The following is a 27,114-nucleotide window of genomic DNA, read 5'->3' on the forward strand; positions in this document are numbered from 1 at the left end:
GCCATATTGTATCATTTCCATAAAAATAGTACTTCTTTTCCATAAAATGTTAGCTTTTACCCTCAGCTATGTCCATTTTTAATTTTGAGCCGAACAACTGAGGTAAGCAATGAAAACTGGAATTTACTGTCAGCGCCAATACGTGTTACTCCGTCCTGTGATGTGTGTGTATGATCGTCACGCACGCCATGTACGTACATACTGTGTTATGAATATCACACACGCGTTCGACTAACATTTGCATCGTAATATGTGATGCGATCAAGCAAAATCAGTCGGAACTCGGCAATAATAAATTTTCAGTTTCCTATAGGATAGTAAAAAGCATTTAAATAGCTAGATTTGGCAGAAAACCCCATTGAAATTGAACAACCAGTTCCAAAGATATGAGCAATTAAAGAGTTTCCAAAATAAAAGGAAACAAAAGGAAAAGTTTCCTTTGTTTGGCCATATGTCAAAATCAATATTTCCGAGTTCCGACTGATTTGGCTTGATCGCATCACATATGCGTCTTATTAAGACGGTTTATTCAAAATCTTGAATTTTAACAAAACTACAGCAGCTAAAAGTCGTAATTAAGCTTTACAATCGTGTAAAAGCAGAATTTTGAAACATATTGAGGGCGTCCTCCATTAGCAAATATTACAATATGGCTTTAATTATAGGTCAAAGAATGGCGGGGTCGAAGGCTTTTGAGCTCATGGGAGGGGGGGATTAACCCCTCCTAACTGGCTGCAATGTTTATTCAATGGAATGTCTAAAATAGTATTTTAATACAATACATTACCTGTAAATGAAAGGTGCAGTAAGAAATAGTATTGCCAAAATGCAAGCGATAGCTATACCTGCAATAACTAATGTGGAAAGCTCATCTGCGATAAACAAAATAAAAGAATACTGCAAGTCATAATGGTCTGAAGACGCGCGTGTTTCAATGTAAATCATGATGCAGTCATGTCTACAGTAGAATTCATCTCGACCTTTGCAGGACTTAAACCCCATTAAAAGCTATTAAACCAAGATAACACTCATTGAAGCAGCTCAACTGATTAAATCAGATCTTCTCTGGTTGTGTACAAGTGTCTGTTTTCAATGTGCGACATCGCAATAAAGCTGGTATTACAGCTTCAGTTGGGTAACCGATTATAAAGGAAACGAAAGGAAACAATGGTATGTGTACCATTGTTCACGAAATGACACAAAGAACTGCTTTTTGTTAACCAGCATTCTTCAAAATGAGCAACATAATGATTGTTGACTTAACACAGTTTGGAAATTTCTTCATATTTTTGGTGTTATCTGTCGTTTACATATCCTTCCTAAAACACAAAACTTCGACCCTCTCCACACATCTATATTAGCTAAAACGTTAGGGCATGTTACAAAACTTTATTTTCTAGAACCTATTTAGAATAATTTAAATGTAGCTTTTACCGTTTTTTTTGTGGCATCCTTCAGAAGTGAGCGGTCCGATACCAATATTTTCGGTCAAATCTCCATTCAATTAACACGGGGAGTTGGCTAGCTATGCCTTGCCCTCACTCATATTTTACAAAAGTACGACCATTTCTGAACATCTAACCTAGCTGTAATTTTAGGTCATGTTAGAGAAATATATTTGCTAGAAGTTTTGGAGAATAAATAAAATATTGGCTGGTTATTTTTCACACAGTGATGTTAACTAGGCAAGTGTCCATTCTCCCAACATACATCATTTGTTGAGGTCACACGTCAATGGTGAGAGCACTGTGTATTGTGTATAGGAAAACGGACAGTAACTGCAGTATGTGTCAGGATGTTTATTAGGTTTGCATAGGGAGGGTGTGGGTTCCAGGTGGGGGTGTAGGTGGGGGTGTGTTGGGGTAGTGTTTGGGGTGGGGTGGGATGGGGTGTGGTTCGGGGTGGGTGTGTAAGGGGTTTCTATGTGTGTAAGGGGTGTAAGAGAGAGGGATGTAGGATGTGTTGGTTTGCACATGCGCGAACACGTGGATGTGTTCATCTATGCTTTTTGAATGCCAGCATTGATGTCACAAATTCTCTTTCTATAGTCAGGATAGTGTGCGCTGTTAAGAATTTTTATTAATAACAATACATTTTATGGCATTTTACCTTGATTGTTACATGCCGGATTTTCACCCTCAAAGCCACAGAAAGGTTCATCTAAAGGTGCTTCTGTCTTTCCCGCGGGCCACGTGACGTCTTGAAACTCCTCATAGATATTTGAAGAGCCATAAAAGTTGGCAACAACCTTCAAATAGTAAATACAATACAAATAGAACAAATAATTGGCAAGCCGCATTATCAAAGTCCATTTTGGTATACACCTATGACTTCAAACATATTTTGAAATAAAAATGACTTACATTTTGAAAAAATAACGAAAAAGGTCGATGGAACGTTTGTGTGGTGAACGTGGACGGTGCCATAGAAACAGACTAATAAATCATGCGGATAAAAGCGATGAAGGAGATAGGACACGCCTGATGGAGCCAAATGCTGAATATTTTGTTCAAAAGATAGTTTGAGTATTAAAGAGGAAGCCCCGCCAGAGCTGTTCTTCTGGGGCGAACCAAACCTGCCTGGTTACCAAATTAATTAATGAAAATGTTTATCTAGAAATTTGACAGGTGCATCAATGAGCACCTTGTCACTGATTAATTTGGTAACCAGGCAGGTGGTTTGGTTCACCCCAGAAGAACTGCTCTGGCGGGGCTTCCTTTTTAACAAAAGAATTAATTGCTATTTGACAGAACTCGTCAAATATTAAAATTTTATTTGTTGTGTACACATGGCGTTATATTTTATTTAACCTAATAAAATGTAGTGAATTATCGCAGCGCCTAGTAAGGGGGAATTCATGCAAAAACAGCACAGCAACACTTAATAAACACTTGAACACTTTATTAAATGGCTAAGGTTTGTACATTTAAGGTATAGTGTGAAAAACGCGTGAAAATATGAAGATGTTTATTTTATTATAAACACAAGATAACAAAAACAATACTTTTAACACTTTAACACTATATTATGTTAAAAGCAAAAACATCTTCATTTTTGTACGTGTTTTGGTGTTTATAAATTAACACCCCCATACATTCAGTGTACAAACCTTAGCCATTAAAGTGTTCAAGTGTTTATAAGTGTTGCTCTGTATGTTTTGCAGTGAAGCAATTTGTACAAAAAATAATGCATAACGCTGAGGTTCTTGCCCAGGGTTCCTGTGGTTAGGGCACGACGCCATGCGTTCACTGTGCCCAATGGGCTATTCCATTTAAAATCCACACTACCCCTGTGGAAGACTTAGCTGAAGTCTTCCAAAGAGGGAGTATGATTTTCAAATTGAATAGACAATTGGGTAACTTCCATTTGAAAAACTCACTCCAGTTGTGGAAGATATAGGTAAAGCATAATCAGGGGAGTATGAGTTTCAAAATGGTTAACCCTGACCAATTACATTTGAAAAATATACTCCCTCTGTGAAAGACATTTCCAAAATCTTCCACAGGGGTAGTGTTAATTTCAACTGGAATAGTCCAATTCTTTCAACTAAAAACCAAGCATACAACTATAGTAATTAACTAAAGTAATGTTGGAAAACCTTTTATTTTATAGGTGGAAACGGTTATTATTTGACAATCCGGTCATATCAACGATAAACATTCGTCATAATTATACCAAAATGCCTTTTGGTTGAAGAGAAATTCACATCTCGTTTGATAATACAATGGTGTGCTATCAGGTAAATGAATCATATGTCGGATGTGTCGGAATGATTGATTTGATTATAAATATGTTTTTACAAATTACCAGTTCCTCTTCTTTTACTATCATCCAAAGTTGATTCAATTAACAAAACACGACTCGCCTATTATTTCATAAATATCTTCATAATTGTGTGTTTGATAATGACTGCGCAAAACGTAATTTTATTTGCGTCAATTAACTGAGAGTGACCCATAATATTTCAAAATTATGGCCAGGGATGTACGAACTATATAAAATATTGATGCATCATGTTTTCTGAATCAAAATCCAAACAGGTTAATTGATAAATAGTCTGCTTTATTTGCAGTCCCTTTTTGATAAACAATTTACCCCAGCTATGCCTTCCATAAAACAAAACACATCCCCAGTGACCACTCTGCCCAGAGAAAATTAAGGCCTATTTATCTTGGGGTATACCTCTTTATCTTGATAATTATTTCCGTTCATCAATGTGGTCTTTGCGGGAGTGGGATGGGGTTGTCACCACCCCCCCAAAAAAAACACACACACCAAACACACAATCCAAAAAATATAATTTAACCCCTCCCCGTAAAACCAGACCCCTCTTATAATTCAACCTCTAACTCTCTCCCTAGAGGATCTCTCCTATACTTCTACGCTACCCAAATTTGGTACATTCACCGGAGCGCTTTCACCGGCGTCTTTAGCGGATGTTATCGTCTTCTACATGCGCCGATTTAATTACGCAGAAGGTGTCATCCACATAACGATACTACGTACGTGGTGGGTGAGGAGCAGACGCTATAGAGCAATGCATTCAAAGTGTTCCATGTAAGCATTCGCTGCCAACGGGCTACATGGGCTGCCCATCGTACACCCAACTTTGTGCTGGTAATGTCTTCTTATTTTACGTCATGTATATCTGTGACGGCATCGAAGGTGTCTCAACAACATCACTAGCAACAACAATCTACAGAGCTATAACATCCGCTGAAGACGCTGGTTGACCCAGTAAAAGCGCTCCGGCGAGTGTACCAAGTTTAAGAAGCGTAGAAGTATTTTGCTTTCTAGTTACGTTTACCGCTACGTATGAATATACATCATAAGATTATAAAATCGTTAATGCATTACAGCTTTGTTAACGTATATATTATTGAATTCGTGACACTCCGAATTTAATTATTGTTTTCATTTGTTACTGCCTCCGGTGGTCTATTAGTGACCTGGAAAGAACTCGGGAAAGGGAAATATAAATTCTTAAGGTATTGTGTAATTGCTGTGATTATTGTTGAAACATTTGTAGCCAAATAAGTAGAGTACTTCCTGTAACAGCGTGAATGGTAGTGGCTTTAATAAAATAATATTAATTTTAGTAGTTGTTATAAGTATATTTTTAAATGAATTGTTTAACAGGATGGATATTTGAAAAAAAAAAGGTCATGGTTTGCGCGCGGCCCGAGGCGTGTGGTAACTGCGCGAACTTATGAAAGGAGAATGGGTGGCTTTGCTGTCGTTTCTGCAAGTATTGCATAAACATGAATCTAGTAAATGGGTGAAATATTCTAACAAGTATTTGTTATTTAATCTATTTCATGCCATGTATGTTGACGTAAAATCGGTAATATATTCGACATCAAATAATTGATGATCCGTCAACAAACATTCTTAAGAAACTAAAAATGAATTGGAATAGATTATATACCCAGCAAACACATAAACTTCAAAACCCTTTAATGGTGGTCGTAACTCTGTAATGGAATTATGTAATTTAAGGGGCTCATAACTTCACCAAAAATAATAAACCATTTTGGTGCAAACTTCTCAAAGTTGGTCAAATTCAAATAAATAAATAAAAAATAATTAGTTCCTACATGTAGATATTTTATCTAGTTTTTAATATTTAATACAAAAATTGACTCAAGAATTGTTTGGTTACGGTGACCGAAAAATTTGGGCCAAAAAACCGTTTTGGGGGATTTTCTCCAAAATTTTCGCCCAAATTTGGCCTCATAGATAGATTCATCAAGTCATTTCCATTCTAAATATGTATACATTTATATACTTTGACCAACAATTTAGAAGTTATGAGGCCCGAAAGTGTCCATAATTCCTGGGTTAAGACCACCCGTAATTTTAAATGTCGGGTTTTATAAAGGTAACGGAAATGTTTTTAAAACGTTATTGTCAAATATTTGGGATAAACATTTTTGCTAAATATTCTGTCAACACTTAAATAGCATTCTGTTTAGAATGTTTTGCATCAAGTTTTCAAAAAATTTTTTGAATGTTATTAAAATGTTTTTATACCCTTTATATAACCCGATATTTAAACATTTTCTGTAAAACGTTTTGTGTCATGATAATGGCCCTAAGTGCTTGGTATGGATTGATGAATGATATCAGATACGTATGACTGGCCTTGTCGTAATCCTCGCTTCCTCCAGAAAGAATAAAATGTTGAATTTATTCTGTCAACACTTAAATAGCATTCTGTTTAGAATGTTTTGCATCAAATTTTCAAAAACAATTTTTGAATGTTATTAAAATGTTTTTATACCCTTTATACAACCCGACATTTAAACATTTTCTGTAAAACGTTTTGTGTCATGATAATGGCCCTAAGTGCTTGGTATGGATTGATGAATGATATCAGATACGTATGACTGGCCTTGTCGTAATCCTCGCTTCCCCCAGAAAGAATAAAATGTTGAATTTGCTTATTAAGACTCCGCTGATGGCTCTCCAAACGACTGTTCGGCACGCAGTTCCTAATGTCTTGTCTCTCTATCCCAGTATCCTCGATTAGTTACTTAATATAGTTATTCAAGAGATGACCTCTTAATCTTTACCATGTGTAGAATGTCACAGCAAGTCTCTGGAAGCTACCTCTCTTTCACTTCTGACAAGATGTCCAGCTAATCTCAGCCTTTTCTTTATTAGTGTTTCAGAGATTGAGGAGAGATTGCACTACGGCGCTCCTTATTGGCGGTGTGTGACTGTCAGGTAACTTAAAGTGCTCTTCTCAGTGGTTTTATGTCAATAGCAACCATCAAGCTCCTTCCTAGACTTTGATGTAATTGTACAGGTTTCTGCACCTTACATCAGGACTGATTTAACTTTAATGGTGTAAAGCTCGAGTTTTAGATTTCTAGGCAGGCTGCTCTTCAGATCTTGCTCATACTCTAGTAGGCTGTCCACCCATGCTTGTGCTTTCCTGATATTAAAGTCTTTCTCACTGCTACAAATCCAAGTTCCAGGATATTTGAAGTCATCATATATTTCAAGGTCACTGCCATCAAATATGTGGAGTGGTGATGGGGTCATATTGCAAATCATTGCCTTGCTTTTCTTGTCGTTCATCTTGAATATGGTATCATCATCATCAGCATGATGTTTTTACAGTGGTCGTTGAGAATGTGCAGTACCCTGAATTCTTCTTCCGCTCTTTGCTCTTGTCACCACTGTCTCCGACCATAGCTCCAAGTAATTAGCTCATGTCTCAGGACACCACTTTACTGTTTCTGAGACTGAATCTGAAGACTAGATATTTTAGCATTATAGCAGCAGCATCGTTGACCTTCAGAACTCAACCACCATGGTGACCGGCGGTACTGACACCTTATACTGTTATTTTAAGACTTACGCGGCGTCTTCCTCTCAAAACATTGTATCAAAATGGATCGGTTATTATTGTTGTGGACGAGATTGACGTCGCAGATTTCTTTCCTTCTCTTATTATTTGGTAAGAAATTTATCAATCAATAGATAGAGTTAGTGTCCATTAATTAGATTATTATTATCAGAGTAAACATTTACCTTAAAGACGCCATTCTCCGTATCCACCATATCCCACATGGAATAATCCCCATCTCTGTCCCCGTTGTCGTTTACTTTGATCGTTCCATACACACCTAAAAGTACAAAATGTGAAATAAAATAAGCTCTTGAATTATTGCTTCTGTTCACGGTTGTTTGATGGGATCATTTATTAGTTTTTCAAACAAAACATCATGTACAACCAAATTTTAGGCCCGAACAGCTAAATGTGATATTATGCTAATGTATACAGATGCTTTTGAGTCATTCTCAACTTTAATTTTCCCTCTTTTACAAAATTATTCACTTTTATAGCATTTTTATAGCTTTTTCGGATATAAAATGTATCTATTTATGACAAAATTGGTGGCGCTATTTAGTTACTGAAAATTACTCTTTTAAGCTTTTAATACAAACAGCTCCTTTTATTGTTTGATAAAATATGTTTATAAAATGTCCTTGTTGCTTGTTTCATCTATTCCAGCTGTTTTAATGGCAGTATTAATATCCTACCCCTTGCAAATAAAGAAATATGATCTAGGATAAATAGCGCCATCTATAGTTTGCATTTAGTTAATAATGAAGCCAATTCTATATACATCAAACAACCGTGTGTTGTTGTTGAATGATTATGAAGACAACGACGACGACGTCGATGGTGATGATGATGCTGACGACACTGATGATGATTATTGCGCTCCTACGAAGTCAAAGTGTCGATTGAAAATACCAGGTTCCCAATTTTTGTGTGTGTTGTGACCAAAGGTTTACACTATACTAAATTAAATGTTGAATGGTTTTTTTTAGAGAAGTTAAAATTCACTGTTACAGTTACCTTCAAACGTCCTATTCCACATTTTTCGTGTCATCGCCATTCCATCTCTCACATCACCGTTTTCAGCCAGTGTTTGGTTAACAGCCAGTGAATACAAAATCACCGCATCATACATTGCAGCGGATAAGTAGCCAAACTGTAGAATAATGATGATAACATAAGAATTAATTGGCGTGTGTGGGTTTGTAGGCAGTCAGTGGCGTAACCAATGGGGGGGGGGGGGTGCAAGCTGCCCCTCGGACACCAACAAACTGGGAAGAAGAGCAAAAAATTGGGAAGGGGAAAAGGGGGGAAGGAGAGAAAAAGAGGGAAGAAAAAAGGGAAGGAGAAGAGAAAAAAGGGGAAAAAAGAGGGGAAAAGAGAAAAGGGAAAGAAGAAAAGAAAAAAGAGGGAAGAAAAAGGGGAAGGAGAAGAGAAAAGGAGAAGGGAGAAGAGATAAGGGAAGGGAGAAGAGAAAAGGGAAAGATTGTACATATTGTGAAATTTGTACTCTGAAGTACTTATTTTTTAGCTTCTAATATGCCAAAAACCAGAACCCCATCCGTTTATCTTTTCGCGGCAAGCCGGTCGCACATAAATACTAAACAAATTTCAATCTTGCCCCCCGGAAGGTCAGGTCTGGTTACGCCCCTGTAGGCAGTGACGGTGCCGGTACCACTAATGGGGAATTTTCACTAGCCTAAATATAGCACTATTGTAGGGCAAAAGGTGACCAAATGAATTTTACATAAAGCAGCCTTTTGAAACCAAACTCGTCATTTTTATTATTCAAGCCAGATTGTATTTTAATTTTTGTTGTTGTTGCTATAATTTGTATTTCTTGAAAAGGACGCTTCGCCTTCGGGAGGGCCTCACATCGATCCTTGCTCTTGATGACTTTGTATCAGACTTCACAGGGCTTGTGACCCCACAGTTGGTATAGCTAACACTCCCACAGACGGTGGTTGTCACGGAACTTTGGCCTTTAAGGGTCCACACTAGGGCACACACTGTATATACTTACATCATCACCAGGGGGACGACTGAAGTTGTAGTCCCGTACTTGTCGCAATGTGTATTCTTGTTTAAAAGCTCGAAATTGTGCGGTATCTGGTTCATACAGTTGAAAGTTCATCAGCGCTTGGTAAGCATATTTAGCATCCTCGTCCCGGTCGTCATTCTGAAAGTCAAAATGTGTTTATTTTAACAGCAAAAATATATGTGCGTTAATTCCGTGCGAAATACGACGTAATGCAAGTTGAACAGTTTTGGTGATATGCTTAATTGTGATAATAAAGTTAAGCAGGTTGTTGCAAACAAAAGTGTAAAGAGCAAAATCATTAACAATCAAAATACTAGAATATCTGTGACAATATTTTGGTCTTTGTGATTTTCTTATTTTCGCATACTGACGAAGCCCACATTACTATAAATCATCCATCTGTGTTGTAATAACTATAGAGGGCGAGTTTATCGATTTATTTTTGAGCAACCGGTGTTGCGATCGCTCCCCGCGACTGCCGTAAGATACTGCACGTGGTAAATAGAAACGGTTTATAATAGGGTGGTATTCGTAGGTATGCAGAAATTACGGCGAATTACGCATATGTATACCTGCTTCCAGTTGTCATCGCCAAATATAAACCTATTGTTGAAAGGATAAAAACTGAAGAATGCGTATTCCCCGTTGATAAGTCCCATGTCATATCCTTGTAACATAAGTTGCCGTACAATAGGTCCAATTACAACCAGAAGAATTACTGTGTGAAGTAAGAACAGAAAGAAACACAGAACAAAAATTAAATTAATCAAAGCCTCCTGTAACATTTGTTGAGGAGGACGCCCTCAATAGTTTTCAAAATTCAGTTTTTTACACCATTGTAATTAGAGAATAATGTATTGTTTTTAGCCGCTAGAGTGTATTTATCGTCTCATATATGCTGACAATGAAAGCTAACATTTTATGGAAAAGAAATACCAATCTATTTTTATGGAAATGTTACAATATAGCTTTAAAGGAAAAATATAGTGGGAGATAATTTGGATCTCAGAACTATGGGGAAAATTGCTTCCTTGTCAGCAGCGTAGCCAGCCTTTTAGTGTGAGGGTCAAATTTCATCCCTAAACATTGGGGTGGAGATTTTTTATTTATTTATTTGTCCCATAAACATAAACACATACGCACATGGATTTATTATATTCACATACTTTGCAAGTGATGAAACCGAACATAACCTTTTAATGGTAAAAGGTCACATGTTAGTATGTTAGTCAATTGGAAGGAATCGGTCCGTACCGAAGGGAGGGTCATATTAATCAACACTGCCCATTTTCTTCCTTTTTGCCAATTTTGCATAATGAAAAATAAAACACCTATATGGGGAATTACCACACAAGTTGGTAAACTGGGAGCAGAATTCTGCACCCGCGAACCAGCGGGAATTTCAAACACATACAAATCCCGCTAAATGCAAAAAGATCGATCACAACCGACAAATAAAGGTAAACTAGCATTGAATGAACGATTAGTTATGACAAGAACCATCTATGACTTGTCAAGATTAGATTCGATTTAGATAGATTTCTACAGACAAAATATCATACATGCCATTATTCATGGGGTTCCAAAAGAGAGAGGAAGTAGGTGCGCCGCTAGGCGCTATGGGTAATCCCAGGACCCTTTACCGTACCAATACCGGGCCATTTGGATCGTGCCAACACCTGGCCAGTTAATCAATTTCATGGTTGGCCCGGTATCGGTCCAATTATGGCAATTTTACAATTCGGCAACATAACGTTGGGCCAGTATTGGCGTGGTACATGGTTTCCGTGTCCGATAGTAGCCATTACGAGCCAGAGTGAACCCTATATCGGGCCAATACCACAATGTTTGCTGGGTAATGGCAATTTACTATTGATTTATCCTTCATTTTTTTAATGGCTTAAAAGCCATTCCTAATCAAATATAGTTTTACTCCTTTGCAGTTATCACTGACATGACTGGTAGCTAGCCCTGGACCGTCAAAAGAATTTTATTACCTAATATTACAATTGCACCAAATCCCGCACGATGCAATAATGTTAATGGACGCAGTAATCATTGTGTAATGCAGTATATTTCTGACATTTATTATTCAAAATTCTTCGCTTATTAGAAAAGGACATTGTTATGTAACTAAAGACGTCATAAAAATGAACGCATCCGTTATAAAAATGTCTATATCAGAACTAGTATTAATCATATTCACAATGTTTTAACATAAAAAGATATGTGGTTTAGATACCCCTTTTGCCCAATTTCGTTCAATACTATACAGCAGAAGACAAAACCCTTAATTTAAAAGCTGCAGTAGGCCTACATTGTATCGATTTGAATCAAGCGCAAAGATAATGACAGGTTTTTCATGCCACGATGCCTGTGTTTAAACCATTGATCGGTAACTTAACCATTAAGTACAACTTTTCGGGGTTTTGTCCTTAAAATACATCTGAAGGGGGAACTACACCCCTGTGGTAAATTTGTGACTATTTTTGCATTTTTCTCAAAAATATTAACACACAGGTAACAAAAGTTATGTATATTATTGGGCCAAGGAATCTAATTACTACACTGGAATTTCAGTGTCTCAAGACAAGCGGTTCAGTATATATAATAGGAAATGGGGTACATTCTAGCGGTACCTTATTTCTTATCATAAATAACGAACCGCTTGTCTTGGGTCACTGAAATTCCAGTGTAGTAATTGGATTCCTTGCCCCTATAATATACATAACTTTTGTTACCAGTGTGTTATTATTTTGTGAGAAAAATGCAAAAATAGACACAAATTTATGGAGGGGTGTAGTACCCCCTTAATGTTGAACAAAATTGGACGAACGAGGTATTAAAATGCGCGTAATAACCCCCCTGTATTTCCTATGTTAAAATATTGTGAACACGATTACTATTTCTGAAGATATAGACGTTACTTTCATTTTGTAATTCATGTGTTTCCTCAATAATGAAGCAATAATAAGAATACTATGAATATTAATACGTAGTAAAATAATCGAACCTTCAATGGTAATAACGTTGATTTATTTAGCTAACGACTAAAAAGCGATACTGTGATGCATGAATATACGGCTTTATTAATTCCAATTATACGTGAAGTGAAAAAAAGACACTTATTTGTGGGGCCATAAGTGACGTGGTCGTACAGAGCAAAACTGGTAATTTTAGAGCAAAATTAGCGTTCAGTACCCCACTTTACATTCTTACATAAGCTTCAAAAGCTTCAAATTTGGGCTTATTGTATTACTAAAAACAAAATCAAACAAAAAATAGACAAATAAACTAAATACCCAGCAAACACACAACGTTTTCGACATCATTCGCAAAAGGTTGTAAAAGGTTATCAGAAAACGTTTGAATGTCGGGTATATTAAGAGTATAAAACGTTTTCATAACCTTACAAAACATTTTTGATAATCTACTGCTCAGCAAACAAAAATGTTTTACAGAAAACGTTTAAATGTCGGGTTATATAAAGGGTATAAAAACGTTTTAATAACATTCCAAAAACATTCTTGAAAACTTGATACAAAACATTCCAAACAGAATGTTATTTTGGGGTTGAAAAAATATTTTACGAAAAACGTTTGCCCAAAATATTTTCAATAACTTTTTAAAAACGTTTTCATGACCTTTATATAACCCGACATTTAAATGTTATTAAAAGGTTTTGAAAAAAAAAAAAACATTTTAAGAACATTTCTGTGTTTACTGGGTTCAAATATTTTAACATAATGTTTTTAAGTATTGACACAATATTTGGCAAAAATGTTTGCAAAAATAGTTTACAATAACATTTTTTGAAAACATTAAAAAATATTGTTGTGGTGTGTTTTCATACAAAACGTTTTAAAACGCTATCATGACCTTCATATAACCCGACATTTTAATGTTATTAAAACGTTTTTACCTAAACCAAAAGCCAAAATATAACTTATTTAAAACGTTTTTAAAACGTTTTTGTTTTTGCTGGCTAGACAAATGCAATTTTCACAGTTACTTAAATAGATTTAAGTGACAAACGACTCAATGTATATTGCTTTAAATGCTTAAAATAAAACTTTTGTAGTTCACATCATCTTGCGAATGGTAGTGAGCTTTGGCACCTTCTGCAACTTACGTACGTAAGACAACTACAATAGCAGGTTTTTATTTGTCGTCCAGGTCTCCTTAAACCATGCGATGGGTATAGAGGTTCATCTTCCTGCACCCTGCATATGACCCAGGAATCGTGAGTGTCGATAAGGCCGTGTAAAATTAATATTTTGGTTCTCGTCCCTCCTCCTCAATTTCTGGGATTTGTCAGATTTTTTTTTTTTTTTTGAGATTTTTCAATTTTTTTAGACTTTGGAATGATTTATGAAATCTTCATACATATAAATAAGTTTATTAGAGAACAAGCATCACTTCCAAGTCTTTTTGTGGTACTCTAGGGGTTTATCCCTCAGAATCTCACATTTGAAAAAAAAAAAGGGCCTCATCGTTTCCTCGAGCACTGTTGGAGAAGACCGAAAACTACTTCCACTCCCAATCTTACATTGAAAAAAAAAAAAAAACACCTCCTCCCTCATCAATTCATGAAAATCCTTCGGACGAGAACCAAAACATTAATTTTATACGGCCTAAGAGGCTCAGTGATGGTTACTGGAGTGGTGCGGGCATAGATTCTTACATTTCTAACATGATCAATGCGCTTGATGATAGCAAATGTGTAATTTTGCGTTATCCTATTTCCATAACAGAGGACAACCACCCCAAAACACAGTAGTGAGACGTTCTTCTTGCAAGACCGCAAATGCCTTCCGTCGGGAGAAGTCCTAGTGATCACCATAGAACCAAGTTCGCCATGTACCCGTGGTGGCTGAAGATTACATTTGATATCCATTAATGTGTTAGTCTACTCAGTCTTAGGAACGGTGCACCGCGGTGGTGACGAGACCCCGATTTTCTGTGCCAATGGAAGATTCAAGAATGTCCCCTCCCACATGCCAATATTTTGGGTTCCCAGTACAATTTGCATACCATTATAAAACGGTCTAGATACATAATGAGAGAAAAACGTTTCCGTATTGTGTCCCATAAAATGTGACACAAAATCGTTCTCCCCTTTCGACTCGGCAAAAATTGCTTTCTCCCAAATTTACCCTTTCCGATGGCTTATATTTATTGCGCAGTCCTTAAAGATCACCATACTTTGATGACATAAACTGTTCAGAATATGTAACATTATGTCCACCCTGACACAAATATTAAATAACCAAACGCGGCAAATGCAGAAAAAAGCATGGAAATATTAATATAATATTATATTCATAGTGTACTAGTATTAATTTTTCCTTTTCAAATGTCCATAAAGATCGCTTGTAAACGCTTTATTGCATCGTTTCTTAATAAATGTCGTTTTTGATCAAATAACGGTGTATCTGTTATTTGCCAAAAAAACCAAATGAATTACGCAGCCTTATTTACAATAGTCGTCTTAAGGGCTGGGGTATGTACGTTTGGACAGTATTTATTTTGGGACAATAGAGCACATCAGACATATCGAATTGCATTCTGAATATGAAGAATGTCATTCTGATATCAAATAATTTTGAATTTTTGAAATTCGCAATTTAATACACATGGCAAATCATTAAAAATTGATATTTTTGATATTTAACAGTACTTGAAGTAAACTTTATAAATCTGATGATTTATACTTAAAGTGTATTAGTCCTGGCCCTAGCTAGAACCCGGCCTACACCGGATAGGGTAGAGATTTTGACACTTGATTTGGGTTATTGGACCTTTGAGGTTAAAGAATCACGGAGGTGCTTTTGCGAAAGCGGCTGCGAATTCGAGAAATCCAAGATTTTAAATTTTAGTTTTCACTCAATATTCATGTGTAATACATCATTCTATAGGTTTTTGCATACAAGGAATCAATTTCTGACATTATTTTTATGATTGAAGGTCAGTATAACATGTTTACATTCAAAATGGCCGCCAAATGGTTGCCAAAAGATGGGGTTTTCATTAAAATGTATTTAGAATTCAACATTTTAAGTTACTTGATGTTAAAAATAACCATGGGTTGCTGATATTATGGTGACAACAAAGCACAAGTCGTCTATGTCATTTCTATCATCTCCTGGATATGTTTTGAAAATCAAAATGGCCGCCAAAATAGTCTTTTTCATTAAAATGTGTTACAGGAGCATATAAAGTACCAGATTTACAAGGAAATGGTGTCAAACATTGTGTTCTTTTGTATTCAAAGTATCTCTCTGGTAAAGGGGTAACAATATGACATCGGCATCAATTAATATTATCTCATGGGCATGTAAACATTCAAAATGGCCGCCAAAATGGCTCCAAAAACATGATTTTTTTCATTAAAATGTTATTTAAAACAGCATTTTAATAGATGTTGTGTTAAATATTTTCATGGAACGCTGATATAATGTTAAAGTGGTATTTCTATCCAAATTTCTTCCTGCTCATGTGTTTTTACATTCATGAAAGAAACTTAAATCCAAATTTTCATGCAAATCGGACATTCAGTTGGCGAATTGTGGGCTATAACATATATTTCAATGGTCCATAGGATTGTGTGTGATACCTTTTGTTGGCGACAGAATGAAATTCAAAATCGAACATTTCGGCCGGTTTCTCTAGATATAAATTATAAATTTATAAAATAAATTTGCAAGATTCCTTTTGCACATGATCATTATGCACCTAGTAAGGAGACCGGGGCAGGTTGGCCCCTTTTTCCCCACTCGTCTGGAGAGCTCAGTTTGTGGGTTAGGAGGCTCTCAATTTGATACTTGAGAGCTGTTAACTCTAGGTAAATGCTAACGAATTTATATGGCTCTGTGACTTATGGTAGTTGTAGGAGAGAGCGAAGTGAAAATTAACCAGGCCGGGGCAGGTTGGCCCACCACACGGGGCAGGTTGGCTTCTATGCACAATTTACCGTGTGTTATTGCCGTATTTCTTTCCAATGAAACATTATAAATTTACAACTGCAGTAAGATAATACCTATTATAGTTCCAAGACATTATCTGTCAACAAATGAAATTCATTTTGCGCCATCATGGGTCATTCTTGAGGAAATAGCTAAAATCAAGGAAATAACGTTAACCAATCATCTTATAAAAAACCCATAACGAGAAATTGAAAGGCTGTGGATAACAATTATAATTGTCTTTTTTGTTCATTATTAACTATTCTGAGTGATGAATTACTTTTTTTTGTACAAATTCCCAATTATAAAAAAAATATGATATTGATTAATTGGTATTTCTAGTCAAAAAGTGCTCAAATAGGACGACAACATAGATTTTTTGTGTAAATTGTATTTTGCTTCATTTGACACGAAATGGGTGAAAAATTGAGAAAGTATGCATAGTTCTGCCCATAAACGCAAAGGGGACCAACCTGTCCCAGCGCAAGTGGGCCAACCTACCAGTGGTACCCCATAGTCTATTTTTCGTTTTCCATCAAATTCCGCAGAACAGAAACAGGATGGACAGCTTTCAACTATATGGCATTTTAGGCAAGACCCACACCTTCCAATTAATCATGTTAGAATTAAACTATCACCGTACGCGTATTAATATGTTGAGGAAATGCGATATTTTCTGAAACCAAAAAAGTTCACTTTACATGCGAAATAATCGTTTTCCTTGATAAATCCGGAACTAAAAGGAGTATGATCATAAAATTTTATATGTATATTTTACATGACATGGATAACTTTTAACACCCCAATAATTCCATATCAACACCTACAAAAATACCCAGAAACACAAGGTGGGCCAACCTGCCCCGGTCTCCCTATATAAGGGGTCCTGTTGGTGAAAATCTCAAAAAGCTTGGTGTGAAGGGGGGGTCGGACAGAGGTTCGCGAAATGGCCCTTTAACAACAAAACTCAAATTAAAGATGGCTGCAATAAACTTCATGTTTTAAAAACATAGAATATTATGCCATTTCCATGCTTGACATTTAAAAACTGCCAAAATGGCCCCAAAAATATAGGTATTTGTTTTCAATTAAAGATATCCAGCAACTTACAATTTACCTAATGTATTATTTGCAACAATAGTGCTTTCTTTCCTTTCTTTTTTTCCAAAATGACCATGCAAATAGTTTTTAAATTGATAATATTATGTCTCAACAACATGTAATTTATCTGATTTTCAAGGAAATGGCGCCACATGAGTGCTTTCTTCGAGATCCAAAAGTATCTTTGTGGCAGAGGGTAAAATATGTCATTCAAAATTATCCCATGGGCAAGTTCAAGGAATTAAAAATGACTCCCAAAATGGCCACCAAAATATTATTTTTTCATCAAAATCTGTTACAGCAACACTAGGTATCTGGTTTTCAAGGGGATGGTGCCATAAGAGGAGAGTATTTTCCCACATAATCATTATAGCATAGCAGTAATAGGAAAACAGCATGGACTTATGGGTAATTGGGCATGTTTAAAATTCAACTTGGCCACCAAAATATATTCTTTTAAATGACTGTTACACCAACATACAAGATACCAGTTTTTTCTAGGAGATGATGTCATTTCTTCAGCTTCATGGCATATGGTTAACATTCTGTCATAAAATGATCTTGCCGACAGGCGCGGACCGACGGGACCACTAATATACTAGGTGCACAATGATCATGTGCAAAAGGAATCTTGCAAATATATTCCCTTTCCAGAGAAACCGGCCAAAATGTTCGATTTTGAATTTTATTCTGTCGCCAACGAAAGTATAACACACAATCCTATGGACCATTGAAATATATGTTATAGTCCATAATTCGCCAACGGAATGTCCGATTTACATGAAATTTTGGATTTAAGCTTCTTTCATGAATGTAAAAACACATGAGCAGGAAGAAATTTAGATAGAAATACCCCTTTAACATTATATCAGCGTTCCATGGAAATATTTAACACAACATCTATTAAAATACTGTTTTAAATACCATTTTAATGAAAAAATCATGTTTTTGCAGCCATTTTGGCGGCCATTTTGAATGTTTACATGCCCATGAGATGATATTAATTGATGCCGATGTCATATTGTTACCCCTTTACCAGAGAGATACTTTGAATACAAAAAGAACACAATGTTTGGCACCATTTCCTTGTAAATCTGGTACTTTATAATGCTCCTGTAACACATTTTGATGAAAGAAGACGATTTTGGCGGCCATTTTGGCAGCCATTTTGATTTTTAAACATATCCAGGAGATGACAGAAATGACATAGACGACTTGTGCTTTGTTGTCACCATAATATCAGCAACCCATGGTTATTTTTAACATCAAATAACTTAAAATGTTGAATTCTAAATACATTTTAATGAAAACCCCATCTTTTGGCAACCATTTGGCGGCCATTTTGAATGTAAACATGTTATATTGACCTTCAATCATAAAAATATTGTCAGAAATTGATTCCTTGTATGCAAAAACCTATGGAATGATGTATTACACATGAATATTGAGTGAAAACTAAAATTTAAAATTTTCAAAATGGCCGCCGGCGGCCATCTTGATTTCTCGAATTCGCAGCCGCTTTCGCAAAAGCACCTCCGTGATTCTTTAACCTCAAAGGTCCAATAACCCAAATCAAGTGTCAAAATCTCTACCCTATCCGGTGTAGGCCGGGTTCTAGCTAGGGCCTGGACTATATGTAGGTGGGATAAAAAGCCAACGATCAATTGAAAATTTTGACCTTTCGTATTGAAGATATGGATTTTTTTCCCAAAACGCCAAAAAAAAATAGGTCTTTTTAGGAAAAAAATCCATATCTTCAATATGAAAGGTCAAAATTTTCAATTGACCGTCGGCTTTTCCTCCCTGCTACACACACTTTAAGAATATGTCATTAGATTTATATAATTTACTTCGAGGACTGTTATATATCAAAAATTTGAAAAATATCAAATTTTTATAATGTGTCATAAAATTTGTATTATATTGTGATTTTCAAAAAATGAAAATTATTTGATATCAGAAAGACATGCTTCGTATTCAGAATGCAATTCGATAGGTCTGAGGTGCTCTCATGTCCCACAAAAAATACTGTCGAAACGCAATAAACGCTCATTTTAGATCCCTTAATATCAACACATACAGAGTTTTTATGTATTGTGGCAAGAAATCATTTTCGCTTCATGCATTTTGCATGTTTCTAAATATAGGTTGTGCTCGATTTTGATTTTTGTTTTAGCTGCTCAGAGCATGAAGAGTATGTGTCGTTGATTATGTTCTTGATTATGTTACCTTTGTGTTACCAGTAACTATGACTACATTCTCGTTAACCGCAACAAACTGTTTCATGATGTCGGTCGTGATGTCTCATTTCATATCATTTTATTTCATTTCATTTCGCTTTATTAAACATGTTAAACCAAAGATATATTTCCATTGTGGTCCTTTCTGCCATAGTGAAGATATAAAATAGGAAAACATGGATTGAACTTTACCTTTTGAATACAGTATTGTAAAAAGTAATAAACATCAAAATCAGTTCTGTATTAAAATTGTTAAAAGAACCCGGACCAGCCTAGTTCATAGTTTGTTTTGTTCACTGTCATTTTGAGTGGAATGTTTCCACAAACAGGATTTTTTATTGTATAAGCACTTCAAAACAATTGACTTTTTATCTTCAGAAAATATTTACGCGATTGAAATTGGTTAGCCCACGTCGTCGGGCGTATCATACCAACACTGACTGCGAATTTGAACTGCTTTCATGCATGACTGGGCTCATATTGATTCCTCATTCAATTATGGCTATGAGCCCTGTCATAAATGAAAGCATTGTTAAAATCCTCAGTCAGTGTTGGTATATACGCCAGATGACGTGTGCCATGACCCATTCTAATCGCATAATTATTTTAAGAGATAAGGTCAAATGTAAAGGGGAACTTATTTTTTTTGAAGTGCTTATAACCTTCTGCACGCTAATCGCTATTACAAGACCATGATGCATTATTAACTTATTTTTAAGTGCTTGCTCCCACATCCGATTTCATCTGCTGACGCTTATTGAAGACTTTGATGTTTAATAACCGGCGTCTCATCCAGGAAACACAAAATGCTTTCCTTTTATTACTTCTGCATCATTTATCAATTTTTATTTTTCAAATATTTTGTCTAATAAGTAAAAAGGTTACACAAAAATCTTTTGTAATTCTTATTATTAAAACACCACAAGCAAGGTATGTGACATAAACTGTTAACAATCGACATTGAATGTATAAATATGTAAATCAAAATCTTCATTTTAAAACGGTTTGAGAAATGTTTTTTTTTTTCAACTTATAATAATATAGAAATACCCATTAGGTTACAAATGCTTTTAGGAATATTTCTTCGTCAGTTTAGCCGACTCGATGGGTGGTAGCATGTAATAAACCATTTAATGCTCAAATATAAAGACTTCACAAAATCCAATACAGCCAGTATAAATACGCCTGTACCTCAGGACTATTAAATTGTGTATTCCCTGTGTGTATGTGACATGCTATCACGAAATAAGCGAGAAGTCGCAAGTTGGTAGTTTCCAGACATTCTGATTGCTGTATTGATGTTCTTTGTTTGCCGCGCACCCCTACAAGTCAGTGGTATGTTCTTCGTGAGTAGCCCAATGTGCCCCCATTCACAAAGGACAAAGACATACTATTGGATTGAGCAGGTGTGTGAAACAAAGAACACCAACGCATACACTAGAACGTTTCAAAACTACCAACTTGCGACTTAACGCTCATTTCGTGGTAAAAGGCGACATACATGTATAATGATCATTGTAAACTGCAACGTTTAAATTCTTTTTTTGTTTTTGTTTTTTAACACTACTGAGTTAATATTGAACGACATTTGAGGTATTGGGTATCAAAATTAGCCATCGTTCTCTCTATATTAAAATATTCTGAATACGATCGATTAATTTGAAGCATTACTTTTTGTGAATTCTTTAGTCCGTGTGGCATATCTCATGTTGTGCGAGACTTACGACATCTAAAGTTAATATTTGACAACTAAACCAAAATACACAGACAAGGAGCAACATGATTGCACAAGGTTGCTTAGTACTTCTCTGACTCATCTATATACGGCTATATTATGTTATATACAGCTAGCTTTTGGCTATAACGACGACGTATGTCAATCTGGCACCTCAGTGATAGAAACTTCAGGAACTCATGTTGCGTTGTAAAAATGCAAACTTTGTTTAAGGCAGGTGCAGAGACAGATTTAAGTTAAATGTCCATGTTAGCAAAGTAGCCCGCGGAGCCCTCTCAGTAAAGTGGATCCTGGACTTGAATTAAACGGCCCTTTCTGGGTTCTGGGGGATTTTAAATGAGAGGGTGGTAAGTTCCACTGAACAGTTGTGTGAAATCACCCATTGGCGGTATTTGATTATTTTTCTCTTTCTTACGTCTTACTAATTACAACAGAGTTTTGCATTTTTGAAACAAATGTTAATGTAGATCATTCTGAAAAGCGAAAGCCATCTAGTATTATGTACACAAGTGTTTGATAACTAGTAAGAAGAAGATATATTTAGACTTCATTAATCTATTTCAGGTCTTAAGATTCCGGTTGCTATAAAATAATTAGATATCAGTTTTACTCCGGGTTTCAATATTAGCTGTTATATATTTAGGGATGGAATCAAAACTCGACCGGCTGTTCCGGTCGGTTTCTATTGCCCTAAACAATGGAACGTGGTTCAACCGAAATATGTACATGTAGCTTTAGGGGTTGTTTGATGCCATGTAAAACTATAGTCATTTATAAGTAAAGGTGAACAATGATGGCGCTATTCATCTTAAATCTTGTTTGCATCTTTACATCAGAAAAAAGACTAACAGATGATAAGGAAATTTTCAACAACTTTTTGTTATGAAATATAAGGAATAATTTGTACTATTTGGGTATTTTAAATTTCAAATATATACATAGCGCCCTCAATTTGCACCTAAATGTACAGTTTATAGAATTAAAAATTACCACAAAAAGCAGAAAAAGATGAATAGTTAGATATAGAAATGAAAATATATGTTAAAAATAGTTCAAACATATATGTGTGTATTAGTGTAATAGCTGTTGGTATTGTCCATGTCTAGAATTGAATATTATATAATGTTTTGTTAGAAAACTTAATAAATGATCACATTAAACAACCGTGTCATCCATCAATGCCATTGTTACGTGACACTGACAATGAATTTTTGTATTTTTACATTGGTCAGTCCATAGAAATTAAAGCCAATATTTAATATTCTCCTCTCTTTACGAAAAAGTATATTATCTCGTAATTATGTGACCATGTGTAATTTGAAAAGATACTTATTTCTTATGGTGTAATATCATCTTTTTATAGAACACTTAGCTCGATCAATTGTAAAATCAAATAACTAAATCTTGTTTTTTTTCTTTACACTTTAAAACCTCACTTAAAGACCCATTCAGTGATCCCAGTGCAAGTGTGAAAAAATTAAAATTGTTTATAAATTGCTTAAAAGTGAAGGATAAGTCATTCAAATTGTCATTTGGTATTTTTTAATGACAAATTTGACAAAAAACGAAGAAAACAGCAGTACTGACGAAGTTGAAGCCCCATTCAAATACATGTAGCTAATTTAGATACTGTCAGTATCTAAATTACAGATTCGTGTAAACTGTCTTATTTTGTCTTAAATATGCGGCTTTCGGCTGAACCACTCGCAGACTATGTTAGCGCATCTATGACAATGACGAAGGAACCAAGATCTGAATTTTGATGATTTTGACGATCGTCCGGATGAGCAAATCACTGAATGGGCCTTTAATTTCTCTTGTCACCCTTTATACTCCATGTCCCTCTTTCCCGCCCTCATTCTCTCTTTCTTCCTTTTTGTCCTTCCAACCTTTGTTTTTCAGTCTTCCCTTTCCTCCGTCGCTTATCTTCTCTCCTCTGTCTGTTTTTGGAACTGTACTCTTTAATGTTATGGATTCATATAATTTAACACTATAACCATTTAATATGACTCGGCTATTGTTCATGATAATTGTGCCATATCGTACCCATAGTTGCATCCAAAAATAATAATGGTACATGAAATATTTCAAATGACATATTGTAAAAAGATTGCACATAAATATACCAGATTACTCTCTTGGTATCAACATTATGTTCATAGCAATTATTATGTCTTGCTTGTTGCAACAGAAAACGCAAGAGGGCCCTTGGACCAAGATAACAAGAGGGATCCAGCAACTGTTGACTTGCTGACAGCTTAAATCCGCCACTGGGCAGGTGTAACATGTTGTATAACCTATCACATTTTTAGAGAGAAAAAAATCTTAACAAAAACTTACTTCTTGCTTTTTCAACTGCCGCTTCCATTATCGCTTTAATGTCTCTGCCAAAAGAGTTCATCTCAAAGTCTCTAAGCGTTACTCCGTCTTGGCCCAATATATTGATGAGACTTGGTGTAAGAACAGTCCTCCAGTAGGCTTGGTTACTGTCCCAAATAATCGAACATCTTTTCCAATTATACCGTCGAAATATAGTCACCATAAAGTCCACTAAGTTTGAAGCTTTAAACGATGTTCGCGTCAGAGTTCTGTATCTAGATTTATCATCTAAAGCTCCAGATGTAGACACACCAGAAACAATGGGAATGTTCCAATGAGAGCAAAGATCCGCAACTGGTGCGGTCTCGCCGCTACAAAGAGGACCGAAGAATCCCGCGACATTTTCGTCGTAGTAAAAATCAGCCGCATAGCCTGGCGCATCCATGGTCGGTCTACCACAGGTATTGTCGGTGATTTTGAAGACGTAGGATGTGGTAAAGTTCAAATATTCTCCATTGTCAACCCGGCGTTTAATTTCATCAAAAGCTATGTCGATAGAAGGTTTAAAATGAACGTAATCGAGATCAAATACCACATCGTTTAGAATGACACCAAGATGAATGTGGGTGTGATTGCCATTTGTGAAATAAACAAAAAACAGAAAAAGTATAACAATAAGTAGCTGCTTCATTTCCACGTCTTTGATCGTTTCTGCATTTGAAAGTTAAACCTAACACTGCCTGGATTCCCTTAAGAAATTGCCTAATGATAAAACGGTATAGGTAATAACAGTGTACTGTTGAAAGATATTAAAATCAATGAGTGCAAAAGAGGCATCAATGAGGCGCGAAATGAAAAGTGACGATACGCTGATATAGTAGTTTTGTATTGGCTACTACTGGCTCGTGGAATCATAGAATTGTTCAATAAAGAACGACAGGGGAGGCCGGGAGTGTGCTGCCCTCGCGAATGGTACGGCATCCACGTGATTCTCGGTACTACGGCCATTGTACAGTTTGTTGATGACGAAATAAGATAACACAGGACATTATTAACTTCTCATAATAGCTACGCGATGTATACTCAACGTGTTAATCTAACATTAGAGAATGAATTTGGAGAAAACCTTCTGATAATTACAAAAACTCGCGGAGCAGTAAGACCTTCCCTCTAAGCTTTTAATCCGATAAGCTGATTATCTATTTGTTTTCATGAATTGGAAGACATTCTTAGATGTATTACTGAGCTCAATCATCTGAAATTACTGGAGCGTGAGCCACCCAGGCGGGTGGCTCAGCATAGTACTTTATTAACAGAAGGTTTTCTCCAAATTCGTTTCCTAATGAAATGCAACCAAAACAAAATCCAACCATTTACAGAAATTATTATGCACAAGTGCGCAGGAAATTACAACACGATTTTCACTGATGTATGTAGAGCGCACTCTTCAACACACAAAATTCAGAAGGCTATTTAGCGTAACAAAAGCTTAGCTCCCGATAGATGCACATGTTCTGTGAGACATGGAAATATGTTATTTGCATAGTAACTAAAATATTAGATTCCAACTTCGTTGAATAGATTCATCAGGTTTGTTCAATAAATAAACATTTTGGATTTTTTGCTTTTCGAAACCAAGTGAAATTTTACTCACTACAATATTTTCGTCCTACGCGTCGGAGGACTTCATCATCATCCACCCAAAAGACAAACGTGAAAAGGAAAAAACCGGCAATTGCATTTATGAAATCGGCTGCAAAAACTGTCATCTCTCCTATGTCGGAGAAACCTCACGGATGTTCGGCACTAGACTTGCTGAACATAAAGCGGAAGTCAAAAAGGCCAATGAAAAAAGTTCACTCGCTCAGAACGCAGGACATCGGAAATGGAACAGACCAAATCAGCCATATCAGATCACTTAGCAAGGGCAAACCATGTAATAGATTGGGAAGAATCAAAGATACTTGGACGGGAGCACGACAAAAGATCCAGAGAAGTCAGAGAAGCAATGGAGATTAGAAGACGGGGCACCAACACCCTAAACAGGGAGGAGGGCACCTACCTCTTGAGTCATGTCTACGATCCACTTCTGAAGTCTGCAAAAGAGACTAAGGAATACCGGAAACCACTCAAACTTGTTTGCCGGGAAAGTGGATCAGATGACCAAAATCAGTCATACCTGATGAAGTCCTCCGACGCGTAGGACGAAATATTGTAGTGAGTAAAATTTCACTTGGTTTCGAAAAGCAAAAAATCCAAAATGTTTAAAATATTAGATTCTTTTCTGGCGCGTTTAAGTATAAATAGTATGTCATGATGTTGTATTATCATCGATACATAAATATAAAGATGTTTGTAATGGGAATCTTTATTCGCCGTAGACGTGACGTAGTTAATCGGATTAACTACCATAGAAATAGAGGAATACAATTTTGAAGATATCGCCCTACACTACAATGTTCACGCGGTACCGATGCATTGAACCATAGATGGCTGATCACTCGCACCTGTAAGATTAGCATCTTTGAAAAAAGCGGTATTGTATTACATCTATGTTTGCTGAGATACACAGGAAATTAGCGCAATCTGCTTGTAGTGCAGGGCGATCCATTCAAAATTGTACTTCTCTATTGCTATGGTAGTTAATCCGATTATGACGTCGTTTCTACGGCGCAATGGGAACCAACAGGATTTGTGAAGGGTTTTATGCAGATATAAACAAGGCATTCGCTAATGAACTATGCATACTCTAATGCATACCCTAAGATAAATACAAAGATATGCATAATGGGACACTGTTAGTGAGGATGTGGCACTTTCGAACGGACTTACCCCGTCACATTTACATGCATATAAATATGATGTGACCTGCCCCATATTTACGAAGCACATTATTTATAAGAGTACCTTTTAACCAGGAAAAACGACTGATAAAGCATATTTCCTATTAATTTGGTATTTATATTACAATGCACTTAAAACCATACCTCATTTATATGTCCAGCCTAAGCATAATCCTCCAACATTCAAACCCTTCAATAAATGTAGCACAAGAAACTCCTCGGAAGAACATGGTTGACCTATGCTTAAATTCTGATCCCTTAAGGGTTCGGTCACCCACCTCGTGAACAATATTGTTTGTGGAACTTGAGAGGAGATTGGGATCATTGGCAGGAGCTATTGTTCCAATTTGAGTAACTTAACTAAAAAACTGCAGAGTACTTCTTAATAGTAATAGGAAATTGGTCAAGGAAACCAATAATCGCATGTATATTTCCATAGGCCTTGGGCCTATAGGCCATTCATATATTAAAACCAAAATTATGGACGTTTTCTTCCTGCCGAATAATCATGCA

The 27,114-nt window shown here is 36.0% G+C and overlaps 1 protein-coding gene across 1 annotated transcript in view; it reads right to left on the reverse strand.

Annotated features, from left to right (window-relative positions):
* Nucleotides 1-24,476, reverse strand: part of LOC140150010 (atrial natriuretic peptide receptor 1-like) — a 41,553-nt gene extending 17,077 nt beyond the window's left edge. Inside the window, exons 1-6 of the mRNA XM_072172013.1 lie at nt 23,780-24,476; nt 9,971-10,116; nt 9,381-9,536; nt 8,378-8,513; nt 7,543-7,637; nt 6,827-7,086 (exon numbers count right to left, since the gene is read on the reverse strand). Of these exons, the coding sequence (XP_072028114.1) occupies nt 6,827-7,086; nt 7,543-7,637; nt 8,378-8,513; nt 9,381-9,536; nt 9,971-10,116; nt 23,780-24,449 (1,463 nt within the window). The 5' untranslated portion in view covers nt 24,450-24,476. The remainder of the gene's footprint in view (nt 1-6,826; nt 7,087-7,542; nt 7,638-8,377; nt 8,514-9,380; nt 9,537-9,970; nt 10,117-23,779) is intronic.
* Between the last annotated feature and the right edge of the window lie 2,638 nt (nt 24,477-27,114).

The sequence above is a fragment of the Amphiura filiformis genome, chromosome 4, assembly GCF_039555335.1.
Source record: "Amphiura filiformis chromosome 4, Afil_fr2py, whole genome shotgun sequence".
NCBI classification, from domain to species: domain Eukaryota; kingdom Metazoa; phylum Echinodermata; class Ophiuroidea; order Amphilepidida; family Amphiuridae; genus Amphiura; species Amphiura filiformis.